This window comes from Loxodonta africana, chromosome 15 (assembly GCF_030014295.1).
Source record: "Loxodonta africana isolate mLoxAfr1 chromosome 15, mLoxAfr1.hap2, whole genome shotgun sequence".
In the NCBI taxonomy this organism is placed as follows: domain Eukaryota; kingdom Metazoa; phylum Chordata; class Mammalia; order Proboscidea; family Elephantidae; genus Loxodonta; species Loxodonta africana.
Window position 1 is genome coordinate 4,262,814 of NC_087356.1, and position 15,178 is coordinate 4,277,991.

At 38.2% G+C, this 15,178-nt stretch overlaps 1 protein-coding gene across 4 annotated transcripts in view; it reads right to left on the reverse strand.

Moving 5' to 3' along the window:
* The window catches only part of TSGA10 (testis specific 10), a 139,099-nt gene that overhangs the window by 103,212 nt on the left and 20,709 nt on the right, over positions 1-15,178 (reverse strand). For 3 of the 4 annotated variants that reach the window (XM_023552546.2, XM_064268448.1, XM_023552548.2), the window contains 6 exons: positions 13,633-13,848; positions 7,216-7,281; positions 5,790-5,913; positions 3,366-3,521; positions 565-735; positions 402-479 (listed from right to left, as the gene is read on the reverse strand). In XM_023552546.2, the coding sequence (XP_023408314.1) occupies positions 402-479; positions 565-735; positions 3,366-3,521; positions 5,790-5,840 (456 nt within the window). In that variant the 5' untranslated portion in view covers positions 5,841-5,913; positions 7,216-7,281; positions 13,633-13,848. Of the gene's footprint in view, positions 1-401; positions 480-564; positions 736-3,365; positions 3,522-5,789; positions 5,958-7,215; positions 7,282-13,632; positions 13,849-15,178 lie in introns of all 4 variants that reach the window. The other variant, XM_023552547.2, reaches the window with a different exon arrangement.

Genomic DNA, 15,178 nt, shown 5'->3' on the forward strand with positions numbered 1-15,178 from the left:
ATTCTTTCATTAATTTTTATGTCCTCATAATTCTCTCTGCTCTATTTTTCCTTAGGCAGAATGAGCCATTTTCTCCATATCTGACAACATCATCTTTAATGAAATAGGAAAATGAAAAAGTTGCTAAAATCCCTGACATTGAATTCCTAATTTTTTTTTAAAAAAGAATACATTTTTGCAACCGCAACATAAAAAAGATTTTACTTACATTTTCAGAAGGAAATAAGCAAGTGAAAAAGTGACAAATTATACCATACATACCACCTTATGTTTTTGGACTACAAATACTACACAGTTATTTTATCTTAGAAAAAGTAGAACTTCTTTGAGCACAAGAAAAAGGGAAATGGAAAAACCATTAACAGTTTATAGCCAAAAGGGCAAAACTGATTTTTCTTTACGTTATGGACTGTACACTCCAGCTCCTCTATCCTTTGTTCCAAGTGAGCCTTCTCATTAAATGCTGTCTCTTGAGCAATCTGTTTAAAAAACAAAATAAAGTGTCTTTAATTTCTCTGCATATGTGTCTCATATGTGTTCATATAGGTGAAATGTCTCTCGAACCTTTAGCCTCTCCCTCAGACTATCTCGCTCTGTGGTCATTCTTCGTAGATCGGTGAAGGCTACATCTCTTTCCGTCTCCACCCGCCGGAGGATGGCATGCGCTGTCGTAGATTTAGGAGACTTGCAGCTTTTCATCATTTCTCGTCGAAGTCGGGCAATTTCTTCCTGGGCCTGTTAATTAAGTACATAGATCCATCCTGCTTTAACAACTTTGAAAACACATGTAAATAGTTACCTTATATCCAACCAGTTGAAATGCAAACCTATATTAATATGGGAAACCCTGGCGGCGTAGTTGTTTAAGAGCTGGCTGCTAGCCAAAAGGTCGGCAGTTTTGCCAGCCAAAAGGTCGGCAGTTCAAATCCATCTGTGCCACCAGGGCTTGAAAAGGTACCGATGCCTGTACTAAGTGCCAACAATCCTTAATCACCCATTCTCTCAGGCTAGCGTAACCTGGCGCTCACCCATTGCTCTGCAGAATCTGAATTCCTAATTTCACTACTGACCTCTACTCCCCAAATCTAACGGCCTTTTCTCAGTTCCTGTGCTCCTTGGTATTTCTGCGACATCTGGTATTGTTTTCAGCACCCTTCTTCTTAAAATCCCTTCCTCCTTTGGCCTTATAACATTGTGCTACCCCGGTTCTCTGTCCTCCTGATCTCTTTCAAAGGCTCCTCTTTGCTCGTCCATGTCCAGCTTTCTCATTCAGAGACCTCATCCACTCTAAAGCCTCTGTCTCACCCCTAAACAAGGACGTCTACATCTACATGTTCAGCTCTTCCTCCCCGCACTCCAGTCCCGCACTACTTAATGCCTAGTAGCAGTTACTCCCAAACGTACCACCATCATCATCTTACTCCGTCTGAAACCAAACTAGTATCTTTCCCCTCAAACTAGCAGTAACTTTCCTATTTCTTCTTCTCACTTGAGACAGAACTTCAGTTACTCTCACTCCCCCTTATTCCTCCTAAAATCAGATCTTGTCAAGCCTTCCTTGTTTTGCATCTGTCCCTACCTGTATGTCCACTGATAACACCCTAGCTCAGTTCTTAATATCTCATGTGTGCCCTATTATAACAGCCTCCTAAAGAGCTTCACTGTCCATGGTCTCTCCCTCAGGAGAGATTGTCATATGACGAGAAAATACACAAGAATTATGTAAGAGATACTAGATTGCCACCAAGCTAGTACTATAAAAACATTTTGTTCATATTTATCTTGCTTTTAAAAAAAATAGGTTGCCTATTACTTACAGGGCAAGGTATAAACCCCTTATTTGCTCCCTGAACGACCTCTACCGTTTAGTCCAGAGGTCAGCAAACTACATATAGCTCAGAAGCCAAACCAAGTCCACTACCTATTTCAGAATGCCTGTCAGTAAAGAATGGTTTATACCTTTTCAAATGGCTGAAGGAAAATCAAAAGAAGAACATTTCGTGGCATATAAAATTTATATGAAATTAAAATCTCAATGTCTATAAATCATGTTTTACTGTAACACATCCACATTCTTTCTTTCATTTTCTGTCTATGGTTGTTTTCATGCAACAACAGCAGAGTCCAACAGCTGCAGCAGAGGCCATATGGGGTGCAAAGCTGAAAACGTTTACTATCTGACCCTTTAAGAGTTTGCAGGCTCCTGCTCTCAGTAATCTACTCCGCTGAGAAACCCTGGTGGCGTACTGGTTAACTGCTATGGCTATTAACCAAAAGGTCGGTAGTTCAAATCTACCAAGCGCTTCTTGGAAACTCAAGGAGCAGTTCTACTCTGTCCTATAGGGTCGCTGTGAGTTGGAAATCACTCAACAACAATGGGTTTGGTTGGGTTTTGGTTTTACTCCACTGACACAGACCTTCTATTCTAGTCATAAACTAACCTATTTACTATCGATTTTCCTGCCTTTATTGTTTGTCTCATACCGTTCCTTTAGTCTGGAAAGTCCCTGCTAGCCCTTTTAGGGGTAAGAGAAATCCTATTCATCCTTCAAGGCTCAAACGCCTTATAAGCAAAGATTTACTTCATCACCATAACTAAAAATGCCCACTGCTTTTACATCTTCAATATCTTCTAGAATGCTAACAAAAAATAAAGAGAATATACTTTACCTCCCCGACTAGATTACAAATTTATAGAAAACAGGGTCTACATCTTATCGTTTTCTCTATATGTAAGCCCAGAACCCTACATATATCAGGTAACATACGGGCTGAACTGAGTTCCTGAGCATTATTTAAATACCTCGTCTTTACAGAGCCACGTAACTGTAATTATTGATAAATTTTAATATTTTTAAAAGAAATTACATTTGTTGTTTCTGGAGTTTAATATTTATTGGATAAAGAACTATTTGATTAATAAAGGCTATAAAATAAACTAAAAACTGACTTTCCTAAATTAAGCAAATTACAGGGCATTTCCTAAAGTGATTCATAGTACTTCAAAGTGATGTTAGTATTTTTTATCCCCAAATCCTAATCTTTACATCTTGAATTCACCATACCTCATCATTTAACACTTCCCCATTTTTTATTCCAAATTAGACTATGTTTAAGCATGCATATGATTTTTTAATAAGGGAATAACATATACATGCATGTTCATATACACTAATCAATCCATGTAATATTTTGGAAAATATATAACATTTCATTGAGAATATCTTAAGAATGGATGTAATTCCCAAATTTTAGATTAACCTGACTGGTGAATTTCAGCACTCTTATAGAATTTAGGAATAATTCCACACCTCTAGAACTGAATGCTATTAGTTACGTACTTTGTTTATTTAAAATAAGCTCACCTGTTCATACAGAAGAAAGGTCTTGTCTCTCTCAGATGTAAGAACCTTGACATTACCCTGAATTTCTGCCAAATGACGCTCGTATTTTTCCAGCATGCATTTAAGTTCTTCACGATCCCTTGTCGTCTTCAAAAGCTCTACATCACAGTTTGCACCCTACAATTATTACGTAAGAAATTTAAAATTCCTCTTTGACATGTTGTACTAGTAGATTACGATGGCAGTACACAGTCTCAAGTAAACATGAGGATAATCCTAAGAGGAACTGATAGAAAAAGAGTCAAAAAACGCCTCTCTTTTAAAGAGCCTCATCCCAAATTTCTCCACCTTTGTCTGATCACCTTCTGTCAGGAACTGAATTATGTCCCCCAAAAAATATGAGTATCATTTTGGCTGGACCAGGACTCCCGGTATTGTGTGATTTTCCTGTATGTTATAAATCTTGCCTCTACGATGTTAATGAGGGAGGATGGGCAGCAGTTCTGTTACTGAGGCAGGACTCAATCTACAAGACTGGAGTGTTTCTTGAGGCAATCCCTTGAGATATAAAAGAAGCGAGCAGAGAGACAGGGGGACCTCATACCACCAACAAAGCAGTGCCAGGAACAAAGCACGTTCTTTGGACCCAGGGTCCCTGCGTAGAGAAGCTCCTAGTCTGTGGAAAGATTGATGAGAAGGCTGACAGAGAGGGAAAGCTTTCCCCTGGACCTGATGCCCTGAATTTGGACTTTAGCATACTAGACTGTGAGAGAATAAATTTCTCTTTGCTAAAGCCATCCACTGTGATATTTCTGTTATGGCAGCACTAGATGACTAAGAATTTGGTACCAGAGCAGGGTGCTGCTCTAACAGACACCTCAAACATGGAAATGGTTTTCACACTGTGAATGCATAGAGAACCAGCAGCGGCAGAGAAGTGGCAGTGGAAGAGAACTAGAAGCAGCAGAATCAGGAGACCACACAAGACGGAGCTGGAGCCAACCTGTGGATCGAGACAGCTGACTGCCTGTGCGCAGGAGGCTTCCTGGCAGAGGGAGGTGCCTCCGGGCACTTATTGGAGGGGCTACAGAGCTTTGGAACACTTGCCCCAGCAGGGCAGATGCAGGCATGAGGCCCGAGGAGCTGAGAGGCCAAGAAACCAAGAAACAGAAGCTGAAGAGACAAGGAACGCAAGAAGCCAAGCTGCCTCAGTCTCAAAAGGTATGGCCATTACCTCAGGGTTTTCAAAGGGTGGCGCTACAGCCTTTGGTGTTTCTAAGGGTGGAGTCGCCACTCAGATGGACTAGGAGGATGGTGCACCTAAAGACGAGGGAGCAGAGTTGCTGTCCCAGTGGACCTGGAAAGTGAAGCTGAAGCCCAGGGCTGAGGGGCCTCCACTCAGAATCTGGACAGTGTGGCCAATACCAAGAGTCTGGAAGGCAGGGCCATTGTGTAAATCGTCTCAGAGAACAGAGGATTATTTTCAAAGCCTTGAAGGGTAACGTAATGTGTTTTGCTAACTTGCCTGGGGCCTGTTATCCCTTCTTTTCCTCCAGTTTCTCCCATTTGTAATGGAAATGTCTAGCTTATGCCTGTTTTGCCACTGTACCTTTGGAAGGGAATAACTTGTATTCTAGATTTCACAGATGAAAATGAATTTTTGGATTTTGGACTTGGAGTTAAGATTTTTGCTATGAGACAACTGGGTAAGTATGTTTTGCATGCTGCAAGGATGTCATTTTTGGGGGGCCAAGGGTGGAATGTCATGGATTGAATTATGTCCCCCCAAAAAAGTGTCTATCAATTTGGCTGGGCCAGGATTCCTGGTATTGTGTGATTTTCCTGTCTGTTGTAAATCCTGCCTCTATAATGTTAATAAGGGAGGACGGGCAGCAGTTGTGTTAGTGAAGCAGGACTCAATCTACAGGATTAGATTGTCTCTTGAGGCAATCTCTTGAGATATAAAAGAAAGAAGTGAGCAGAGTGACAGGGGGCCTTGTACCACCAATAAAGCAGTGCCAGGAGCAGAGAGCGTCCTTTGGACCCAGGGTCCCTGCACAGAAGCTCCTAGTCCAGAGGAAGATTAATGAGAAGGCCAACACAGAGAGAAAGCCTTCCCCTGGAGCTGATGTCCTGAATTTGGACTCTTAGCCTACCAGGCTGTGAGAGAATAAATTTCTCTTTGTTAAAGTCATTCACTTGCGTATTTCTGTCATAGCAGCACTAGGTGACTAAGACACCTTCCCATCACTACTGATACTGGGGATAAGAACGAACACCTAGGATCCACTATGCTACCAAAGAGACCTCTGCTGCCCAACCTCTTTGGTATAGCGATTCATGCTGAATCAAAATGAATTCTTTCCACATTAGGTAAATCAAAGATTAGAAAGCCAATGTTTAAGCAAAAAGCTCCAAAAAGATTTCTAAGTTTCCAAAACCTACCCGGGAAGATGGAGACGGGCGTCTTGGACTTTTAGACCTACTTCTGATCATCCTTCTCAAATTTTGAGCTTCACTCTTGTAGTAATCTCTGTCTGCTTCTAAAGTCTTCACAAAGGAATCAAGTCTAGAAGGAGATTTATTTTGTGCTTTTTCAGTCTCTAAAATTATCTTGCCAAGGAGGAAAAAATTAGGCCATTATTTCAAGCTAAACTATAGCATCATTTTCTAAATGAAAGTTGAAAACAAATAAAATCCTTCAAATTGTATTAAAATGCTCAAATTTGGTACTCAAGACTATAAAAATTTTAAACTAATTCATCAATACTTTTAAAGAGCAGTTAGGTATCTTTCTTTTCCAACATTTCTGGATGTGCTATGTACTTATTTAACCGAAAGTATCCCTAAATTTACTCAATAATTTTGAAGAAAAAATGGTAAAGAAATATTGGAGATGCCAGAAACGTCCACAGACCTGGCACAAGTCCTAGAAATGGAATTAATTTGCTTTAGGAAAATGTACATGCTCCTATTAAAGCATCTGTCCACACTGCTTCAGTTTGTTCGATAATTGTTCAATGAACAAATAAATTAAAATGACTGCTGGCTATTGCCACACTTGTATGCAGTTTGAACCCACCCTGCAGCTCCTTAGGACGAAGACATGGCCGTCTGCTCCCACAAAGATCACGGCCCAGAAAACCCCGTGGGGCAGTTCTACTCTGCCGCATGGGGTCACTAGAGTCGGAATTGATCCAATGGCACCTAGCGACAACAACATGCACATTCAAGTGCATTTCCATGAATTGCCTTTGTTTTAATTATATTTAGAAACATTTCTTTTACAACATTTATTTACCAATACTTTACTGGAAGAAAATGACACATATACTTTCAGAGTATTTCAGCTATTTTAAATGATAATACTAAAATGTCTAAATAGAGTAATTTTCATTTCCTTCTGCTACATAAAGAAAGCACATTACTCAGAATTAAGTAACAAATCCATCGTTTAAAAAACACTTATTGCTGAGGGAAATATAAATTAATCTGTAGACAACTACACTTCACATTTGGAGGATTAAATGATTCATCTTCATCATTTTAAATTAAGTAACAGCCAAGGCCATTCACAAAACCAACCAAAAGTTCTCCCCCCGCCATCTCTCTCTATCTCTCTCTCTGTCTCTGTCTCTCTCTCTCTCGGGGGAAAAAAAGGAGTAATGGTGAAATGCAGCAAGAGAAGCATCATTCTTACAGATGGAGGTGCCCCTTGGGAAAGTGAAAATTGTTACTGGTCACAAAAGGCATGAGAGCTTTTTTTAATATACATGATTATATATCATATTTAATTAAATTATAAATAACTTTTATAATCTTACAAATTCAATAGAATTACTTGAAATGTATTTATTAAAAATGTACTTACAGATCTAAGTCTTTTTATTGTATCTTCCAAAACTATTATATTATTTTGCTGGCAAATAAGTTCAATCTGAAAAACAAGCCAAGAAAAATTAAAACTTTTTTTTCTTTTTTTTAATTGTAATAATTAAAACTTCTATTATTTACATTAAAACGTTTTAAGCTGTTTTAATTGGAAAGAGAGCATCAAAATGAAATGAAGCCATTTGATAAAAAACGGGAAGACTACGAACTATTCAAAGAAAGAGAAGGAACAAGCCTGCCCCTTTATGTCTGCCTTACCTTTGATGGTAAAGGAGCCTAGGGTGAAATGTAGCAGTTCCTTTCAATTATCCAACGTTCTGGGTAAAATATTAATTGATTATATCTTCCTGAATTACCTCCCATGAACTGGGACAAAATGTTAATGCTAATTAGAATTCTGAACATGGTAATAAGGAAGAGATAAAAGAATGACTGGAATAAAAGAAGCCTTCCCAAATCACCCAAGTCGGAAGTAATTATTTGCTTCTCTGAACTCCTTCAGTAGTTTAGTTCAACCCAATCCACAAAATAATTTTCATATCAATTACTGACATTTAACATACGAAGTCTTATAGTATACTTACCTATACCCACTACCGTCAAGTCGATTCCAACTCACAGCAACCCTATAGGACAGGGCAGAACTGCCCCATAGAGTTTCCAAGGAGTGCCTGGTGGATTCGAACTGCTGACCCTTTGGTTAGCAGCCGTAGCACTTAACCACTACGCCACCAGGGTTTCCATAGTTATCTACAGTCATAAATTTATCAAGCGATTAAATTGCAAATTCCTAGAGGACAGTGACTAAGTTTTTATACAAAGTTATAGAGTTCCTTGTTAAGAATTAGCATATTGGTTTTTAATGAGTGGATAAAAACCTTTCCCTTGTTGATATGGAAACCCTGGTGGCATAGTGGTTAAGAGCTATGGCTGCTAACCAAAAGATCGGCAGTTCGAATCCACCAGGCATTCCTTGGAAACTCTATGGGATGGTTCTGCTCTGTCCTGTAGGGTCGCTATGACTTGGAATCGACTCGAAAGCCACGAGCTTGGGCTTGTTGATGTTCCCTAATCTTGATGTTCCCTGATCTTGGCTACTAGCCTTTAAATTTGAATTTACTGGAATTATTCTTATTTCTTCTTTAGACTACAGTTATCTTCTAATATTTCTCTGGCAGTCATATTTAAGTTTATCAACTCTTAGAAAGGTATTGTTTGGATAAGTTTTTGTAGACTTTTAGATAAATGATTGTCAATGTTTTAATTTATACTACTATGCAGCCCCTAAAAAGAAGTGAATCTATTTTGAATGATATGTAAAGATGTCTACAGTAAACTGACTGAAAAAAAAACACACATTACAAAACAGAATATCAGAACAATTTAATTTTCATAAAAAATAAGTTCATATACACATATAAATTTATAAACACACATCCTAGATGCAGATAGAACATAATCAATGAAATGTTAAAAAGGGTAAATACGTTATATCAATTATAAAAAAAAATCAATTATAGCAAAGTATTATTATACAGAATTGAATTTTTTTTCATTATATTTTTCTATATGGTCTGAAATTTTTATAATAAACATGTACTGCTTCTATAATGATAAAACAATGCTGATCCCACTATGAAAATCAAAATTATAACAAGCCCAAATGAAGAGATGTTAACCCAATTTTTTCATTTATTTGACAATTATTTAATGAGTACCAACTATGTACCTGACATTGTATTATATGCAATGAATAAAACAGACATGGGGTTTACATTCTAGTCAAAGAGAGAGAAACAAAAGATAATAGGCAAAATATAAATCAGACAGATTGAAATTGTCAAGGATTTCATTCTACTTGGATCAAAAATCAACACACATGGAAGCAACAGCCAAGAAATCAAAAGACCCATTGCACTGGACAAATCTGCTGCAAAAGACCTCTTTAACGTGTTGAAAAGCAAAGATGTCACCTTGAAGACTAAGGTGTGCCTGACCCAAGCTATGGTATTTTCAATCGCCTCATGTACATGTGAAAGCTGGACCATGAATAAGGAAGACTGAAGAAGAACTGATGCCTTTGAATTATGGTGTTGGCGAAGAATACTGAATACACCGTGGACCACCAAAAGAATGAACAAATCTGTCTTGGAAGACGTACAACCAGAATGTTCTTTAAAAGAAAAGATGGCAAGACTACGTATCACGTACTTTGGATATGTTATCAGAAGAGATCAGTTCCTGGAGAAGGACATTATCCTTGGCAATGTAGAGAGTCAGCAAAAAGGAGGAAGACCCTCAAAGAGAGGACTGACACAGTGGCTGCAACAATGGGCTCAAGCATAATGACGTCTGTGAGAAGGGCACAGTACCAGGCAGTGTTTCGTTCTGTTGTAAACAGGGCTGCTATTAGTCAGAACCGACTTGACGGCACCTAACAACAAATGATTGTGTCATTCAAAAAGCATTTTATGTGCACTCATATATGTTTTAGGAGCTCTGGCGGTGCACTGGATAAGAGCTCGGCTGCTAACCAAAAGGTCAGCAGTCCAAATCCACGAGCCACTCCTTGGAAACCCTATGGGGCAGTTCTACTCTATTCTATAGGATCACTATGAGTCAGAATGGACTCAAGGGCTACAGGCTTGGTTGTAGTTTTTAGATGTGTCAATTAAAAATATAAACTATGTGAAGAAACTAATAGTGGTAAAATTATAATTCTGCTTCTTCATATTTCAAATAATTGTGTTCAATTGTCTGGGAAACACTGTATTAAGGCATGAATGATTACATGAATAATAAACAAGACAAAAGGAGGCATATAGTTGTGGAAGTTTTAAAATATATCCACAAATTCTCTAATATTTTCCTCTTCAAAAAGTGGAGCTTGATTTCTTTCGGATTGAGAGTGGGCTATACTAAGAGATTCGATTTTTATCAACAGAATATACTGAAGGTGATGGTATATAACTTCTGAGCCTGGGTCATAACAGACACTGTAGACTTTCCTCCCTGCTGTATAGTGAAGGTGATGATACATAACTTCCGAGCCTGGGTCATAACTTCTGAGCCTGGGTCATAACAGACACTGTAGACTTTCCTCCCTGCTGTATAGTGAAGGTAATGGTACATAACTTCTGAGACTGGGTCAAAATAGGAAATGCAGATTTACCCCCTTGCTGTTGTCTCTTGGATCACTGGCTCAGGGTGGAGGTGACAGACAGGGACCCACTTGCCATGAAGAGGTTCACTTGGCAAGGAAGCAATGCCTCCTGCCAACAGCCATCTAAGTGGGCCATCTTAGATGCAGATCCTCCATTTACAGTCAAGCTATGATTGCAGTCTTGCCCTCATCTTGATTACAATTTTCTGAGAAACCCTGAACCAGAACCACCCAGCAAAGACACTCTTGAATTCCCATCCCACAGAAACTGTGAGATATGTTTGTTGCTTTAAGTCATTAAAGTTTATGAGTAATTTGTTATATAATAGATAGTACAATACTAGATATTCAAAACATTTCAGTGTAATAAACGATGGGAGAAGTTACTCTGCGGACCTTTAAAAACATGAACAACTAGAAGTAAACTCTTCCCATTAAATAAATTTAATATTGTAGTATCATCTACCTCAGTTCCTGACAAACTAACACTAGCTTTAGCCTCAGACTGTTCCTCCACATACCTAGGACATAATCTCCAACAGTAGAGAACTCATTCTTTCCCAGCTCTCAAATTAGAAATTCTCTACCCCCCAAATTAGGGAAGAAATCTCTCCCCAATAATTATAAACCTAACTGCACACACAGTGATGATGAGAACACACATTGGTGCTCATACACCCAACCCAGTTGTGCATTCTTCGCATTCCCATTCTACCCTGGGGCAGCCACTTACTGAAGCGGGGAAGTTCCCTGTTTGAGGGCATTCCACCAACAGGAATAGAGGACCTATTTCCATTTTGTCCTCCATGTAATAAGTTCCCTATGTTATCCCTTCAGCAGCAATGTTACCTCTGCTTTATCTCTAGAACAGCTGCCCCACCTCCTCCTTGAACAATTTTCCAATTCTCAGATACAACCCTAACATTCCATACTATGTATGTATATCTATTTCCTAGAAACACTGTTCTGAGCCAAGAAGAGTTTCCATTTGTAAATTAATATTTCCAGTTTTAGGTAAATCCTGGCTGTTATGTTTTTGATTTTTTATATTCTTGAAATTCTCCCTTTTGATAGCAGAGTTCACCCTGACAGAGTAATCGTTTTCTCTCTAGAACACAGACCCTACCAATGCTTTCTAAAATTGATGAATTCTAAACAGAGATTATTTATTGGAATTCAGCCAATTAGGCTTCGCTCAGTCTTGTACATTTTTCTGCTCCTCCTGATCATATCCTGAATATCAGTTAATTTTTACTTTAAAGAAGGCGACTTACTTTAAAGTAATTAACTTCATGTATTTAAAAATTCCATTAATCAGCCTTTTCGCTAATTTAGACTTATATTTTAAACAGTCTAAATCAGTGAGGTTTACTGCATATATACATATACCATCCTACAGTTAATCAACAGTTAATTTTGTTGTTGTTAAGAATACACACAACAATATATACCAATTCAACAGTTTCTACGTGTACAAAGATTGCTAGATCTTTCTCCCATAGAGCAGCTGGTTAGGTTTGAATTGCCAGCCTTTTGGAGATCTTAACCACTGAGCCACCAGCGCTCCTTAAATAATGTGGAAGTGGCATAGAAAAAGGTAATCAATGAATCAGAGTCCAGAAACATAACCATGCACATATGCGAATTTACTATCAATCCTATCGCATACCACAAGAAAAAAAAAATTCCAGAATGATCAAAAAATAAAAGTATAAAAAACTATTAAAAGAAAGTTTTTAGAAACTGTTTTTGTATTCTTGAGGTTAGAAGGCCTTCCTAAACAAGAATCAAAACTCAGAAGTCAATAAAGACTGACAAATTTGATTACATAAAAATATAAAACTTTTGAAAAAAACTTGTATAAGAACACTATTATAAGAACTGGAGAAATAGTTTAAACAGAGAAGAAAATATTCTTTGATGGTTACAAGATGGGGGAGGGAGGGAGTGAGGAAGAGGGGTTTTCACTAATTAGATAGTAGGTAAGGTTTATTTTAGGTGAAGGGAAAGGCAATGCACAATACAGGAGGGGTCAACACAACTGGACTAAACCAAAAGCAAAGAAGTTTTCTGAATAAACTGAACATTTCAAAGGCCAGCGGTGGGGGTTTCGGGACCATGGCTTCAGGGGATATCTAAGTCAACTGGCATAATAAAATCTACTAAAAAAAATTCTGCATCCCACTTTGGTGTCTGGGGTCTTAAAACACTAGCAAGCGGCCATCTAAGATGTATCAATTGGTCTCAATCCACCTGTTGCAAGGAAGAATGAAGAACACCAAAGACACAGGTAATTATGAGCCTAAGAGACAGAAAGGACCACATAAACCAGAGACTACATCAGCCTGAGACCAGAAGAACTAGATGGTGCCCAGCCACAATCAATGACTACCCTGACAGGGAACACAACAGAGAACCCCCGAGGGAGCAGGAGAGCAGTAGGATGCAGACCCCAAATTCTTGTAAAAAGACCAGACTTAATGGTCAGACTGGGGCTAGAAGGACCCTGGGGGCCATGGTCCCCAGACCTTCTGTTAGCCCAAGACAAGAACCATTCCCAAAGCCAACTCTTCAAACAGGGAGGAAACTGGAATATGGGATGGAAAATGATACCGGTGAAGAACAAGCTTCTTGGATCAAGTAAACACATGAAACTATGTTGGCATCGCCTGTCTGGAGGGGAGATGAGAGGGCAGAGAGGGCCAGAAGCTGCCCAAATGGACATGAGGAAAGAGAGTGGAGGGAAGGACTGTGCTATCTCATCAGGAGGAGAGCAATTAGGAGTATATAGCAAGGTGTACATAAATTTTTGTATGAGAGACTGACCTGATTTGTAAACTTTCACTTAAAGCATAATAAAAATTAACTCAAAAAAAAAAAAAGTAAAATAAGTTAAAAATGTGAAAAAAAGGCAAGAAAAAAAAAGGATGGAAATATATGTATCTGTTTGTAGATATCTCTGCAAAGTGTTAAAAGATTGGGGAGGGAGGTAAATATACAAAACATTCCTGTTGCTTAAAGTTTTTGTAATCACTATATATTAAGAAATTTTTGAACATTTTTTTAGAGAAAGCAAACATGAGATATAATTTAATCCTTAGACATTTAAATACACTGCCAAATCTAAAAGGTTTTCAAATGATACAAATAACAATGTTGCTTCTTCCGTTGTATTTAGTAATCACGTGATTTTTAAAGCAGAATTAAAACCATGATCAGTAGTGCATCTAATACCTTTGCTTCTTCAAGTTCCTTGTCGGCGGTATCCACCACAAAGTTTTTCTCTTTCTCTAGTTGCTCTGCTAGTTGGTCAACTTTAATCAATTCTTTACAGAGGTGCTCATTGTGGCTGGTTAAATCATCCACTTGACTGCTTACCACCTCCTTGCTATCCAAGAGTTTCCTAACATAGTCTTCCAAGCCATGATTTGTCTGTTTGAGATCTTCAATCTGTCATAATTAAAAACACACACACACACACACACATTATAATTTTTTCCTTAGCAAATGTGGAACGGAATTACAAATTCTTATGGAATCCAGACTTTCTGGAGCCACTGATGCTGGGTGAACCCCCAAAACTATTGCCCTGAGATAATCTTTAAACCTTAAACCAAAAATATCCCCTGAAGTCGTCTTTAAACCAAACAATAGTTTAGCGTAGTTAGTAAGGAAAGTCTGCCTTGAGCATTGTGCTCTTTTAAGAGCTGTCTCTATAGGACAAAATTGACAACAGCAGCTCGGAAGGTTAGACGGGAAGCTTAGGGGGCAGTGAGCTTATGTTAGTCGGGGAGGGACAACTCAGAAAAGGAGGGTGGGAATGGTTGCACAACTTGAACAATGCAATCAATGACCATTAATTGTACATGTAGAAATTGTTGAATTGGTGACTGTTTTTTTGCTTGCTATGTATATTTTCATTAACAACAATAAAGTATTAAAAAACATTAAAAAAATTTTTTTCCTTAGCTTCCCTCTGAGGAGAGCAACTAGGTGACTAGAATCAACTGTACCTTCTAAATTTTGTATCATGTGGATGTATTACCTATTTGAAAAGATAGATTTAAATAAAACTTAAATTTTTTCATAGCCATATTTTTCAAGAGTTTATTTTAAAAAGAACTTAATTACTACTGATTTTTAACTGAACTATGAGAAAAATGGTCCAATGTTATATCTGCAACAGTCCTGAAATTATTTAATTTTAATAATTAATATCATTAGTCAAAGAGTTCTTCAGAATTAAATTTCTCATTATTGTTACCAAACACTCAACTGTTTAGCAAGGTCCTTCTGAAAATATCAGTAACTTACCTAAGTTAAATACCAAATCAATCGAGTATATGTTGACTAATGTAGAGGACCACAGCTTTCCTTCCCAACCCACTATCAACACACGAATGAAGGAAAGGGTGAAAGGGCCTTGCTGTCATTGAGGTATCCAAACGCCTTTAAAGAAAGATATATACAGACCCGTTGTTATGGACTGAATGCCCTGATGGCGCAGTGCTTAAGAGCTTGACTGCAAAACGTTGGCAGTTCGAATCCACCAGCTGCTCCTTGGGAACCCTACAGGGCACTTCTACTCTGTCCTGTAGGCGTTGCTATGAGTTGGAATCGACTCAATGGCAATGGACAAAAAATTGGTTTTGGGTTTTTTTGGTTTGTGTCTTGGTCATCTAGAGCTGCTATAACAGAAATATTACAAGCGGATGGGTTTAACAAAGAGAAATTTATTCTCTCACAGCCTAGTAGGCTGCAAGTCCAAATTCAGGGCGTC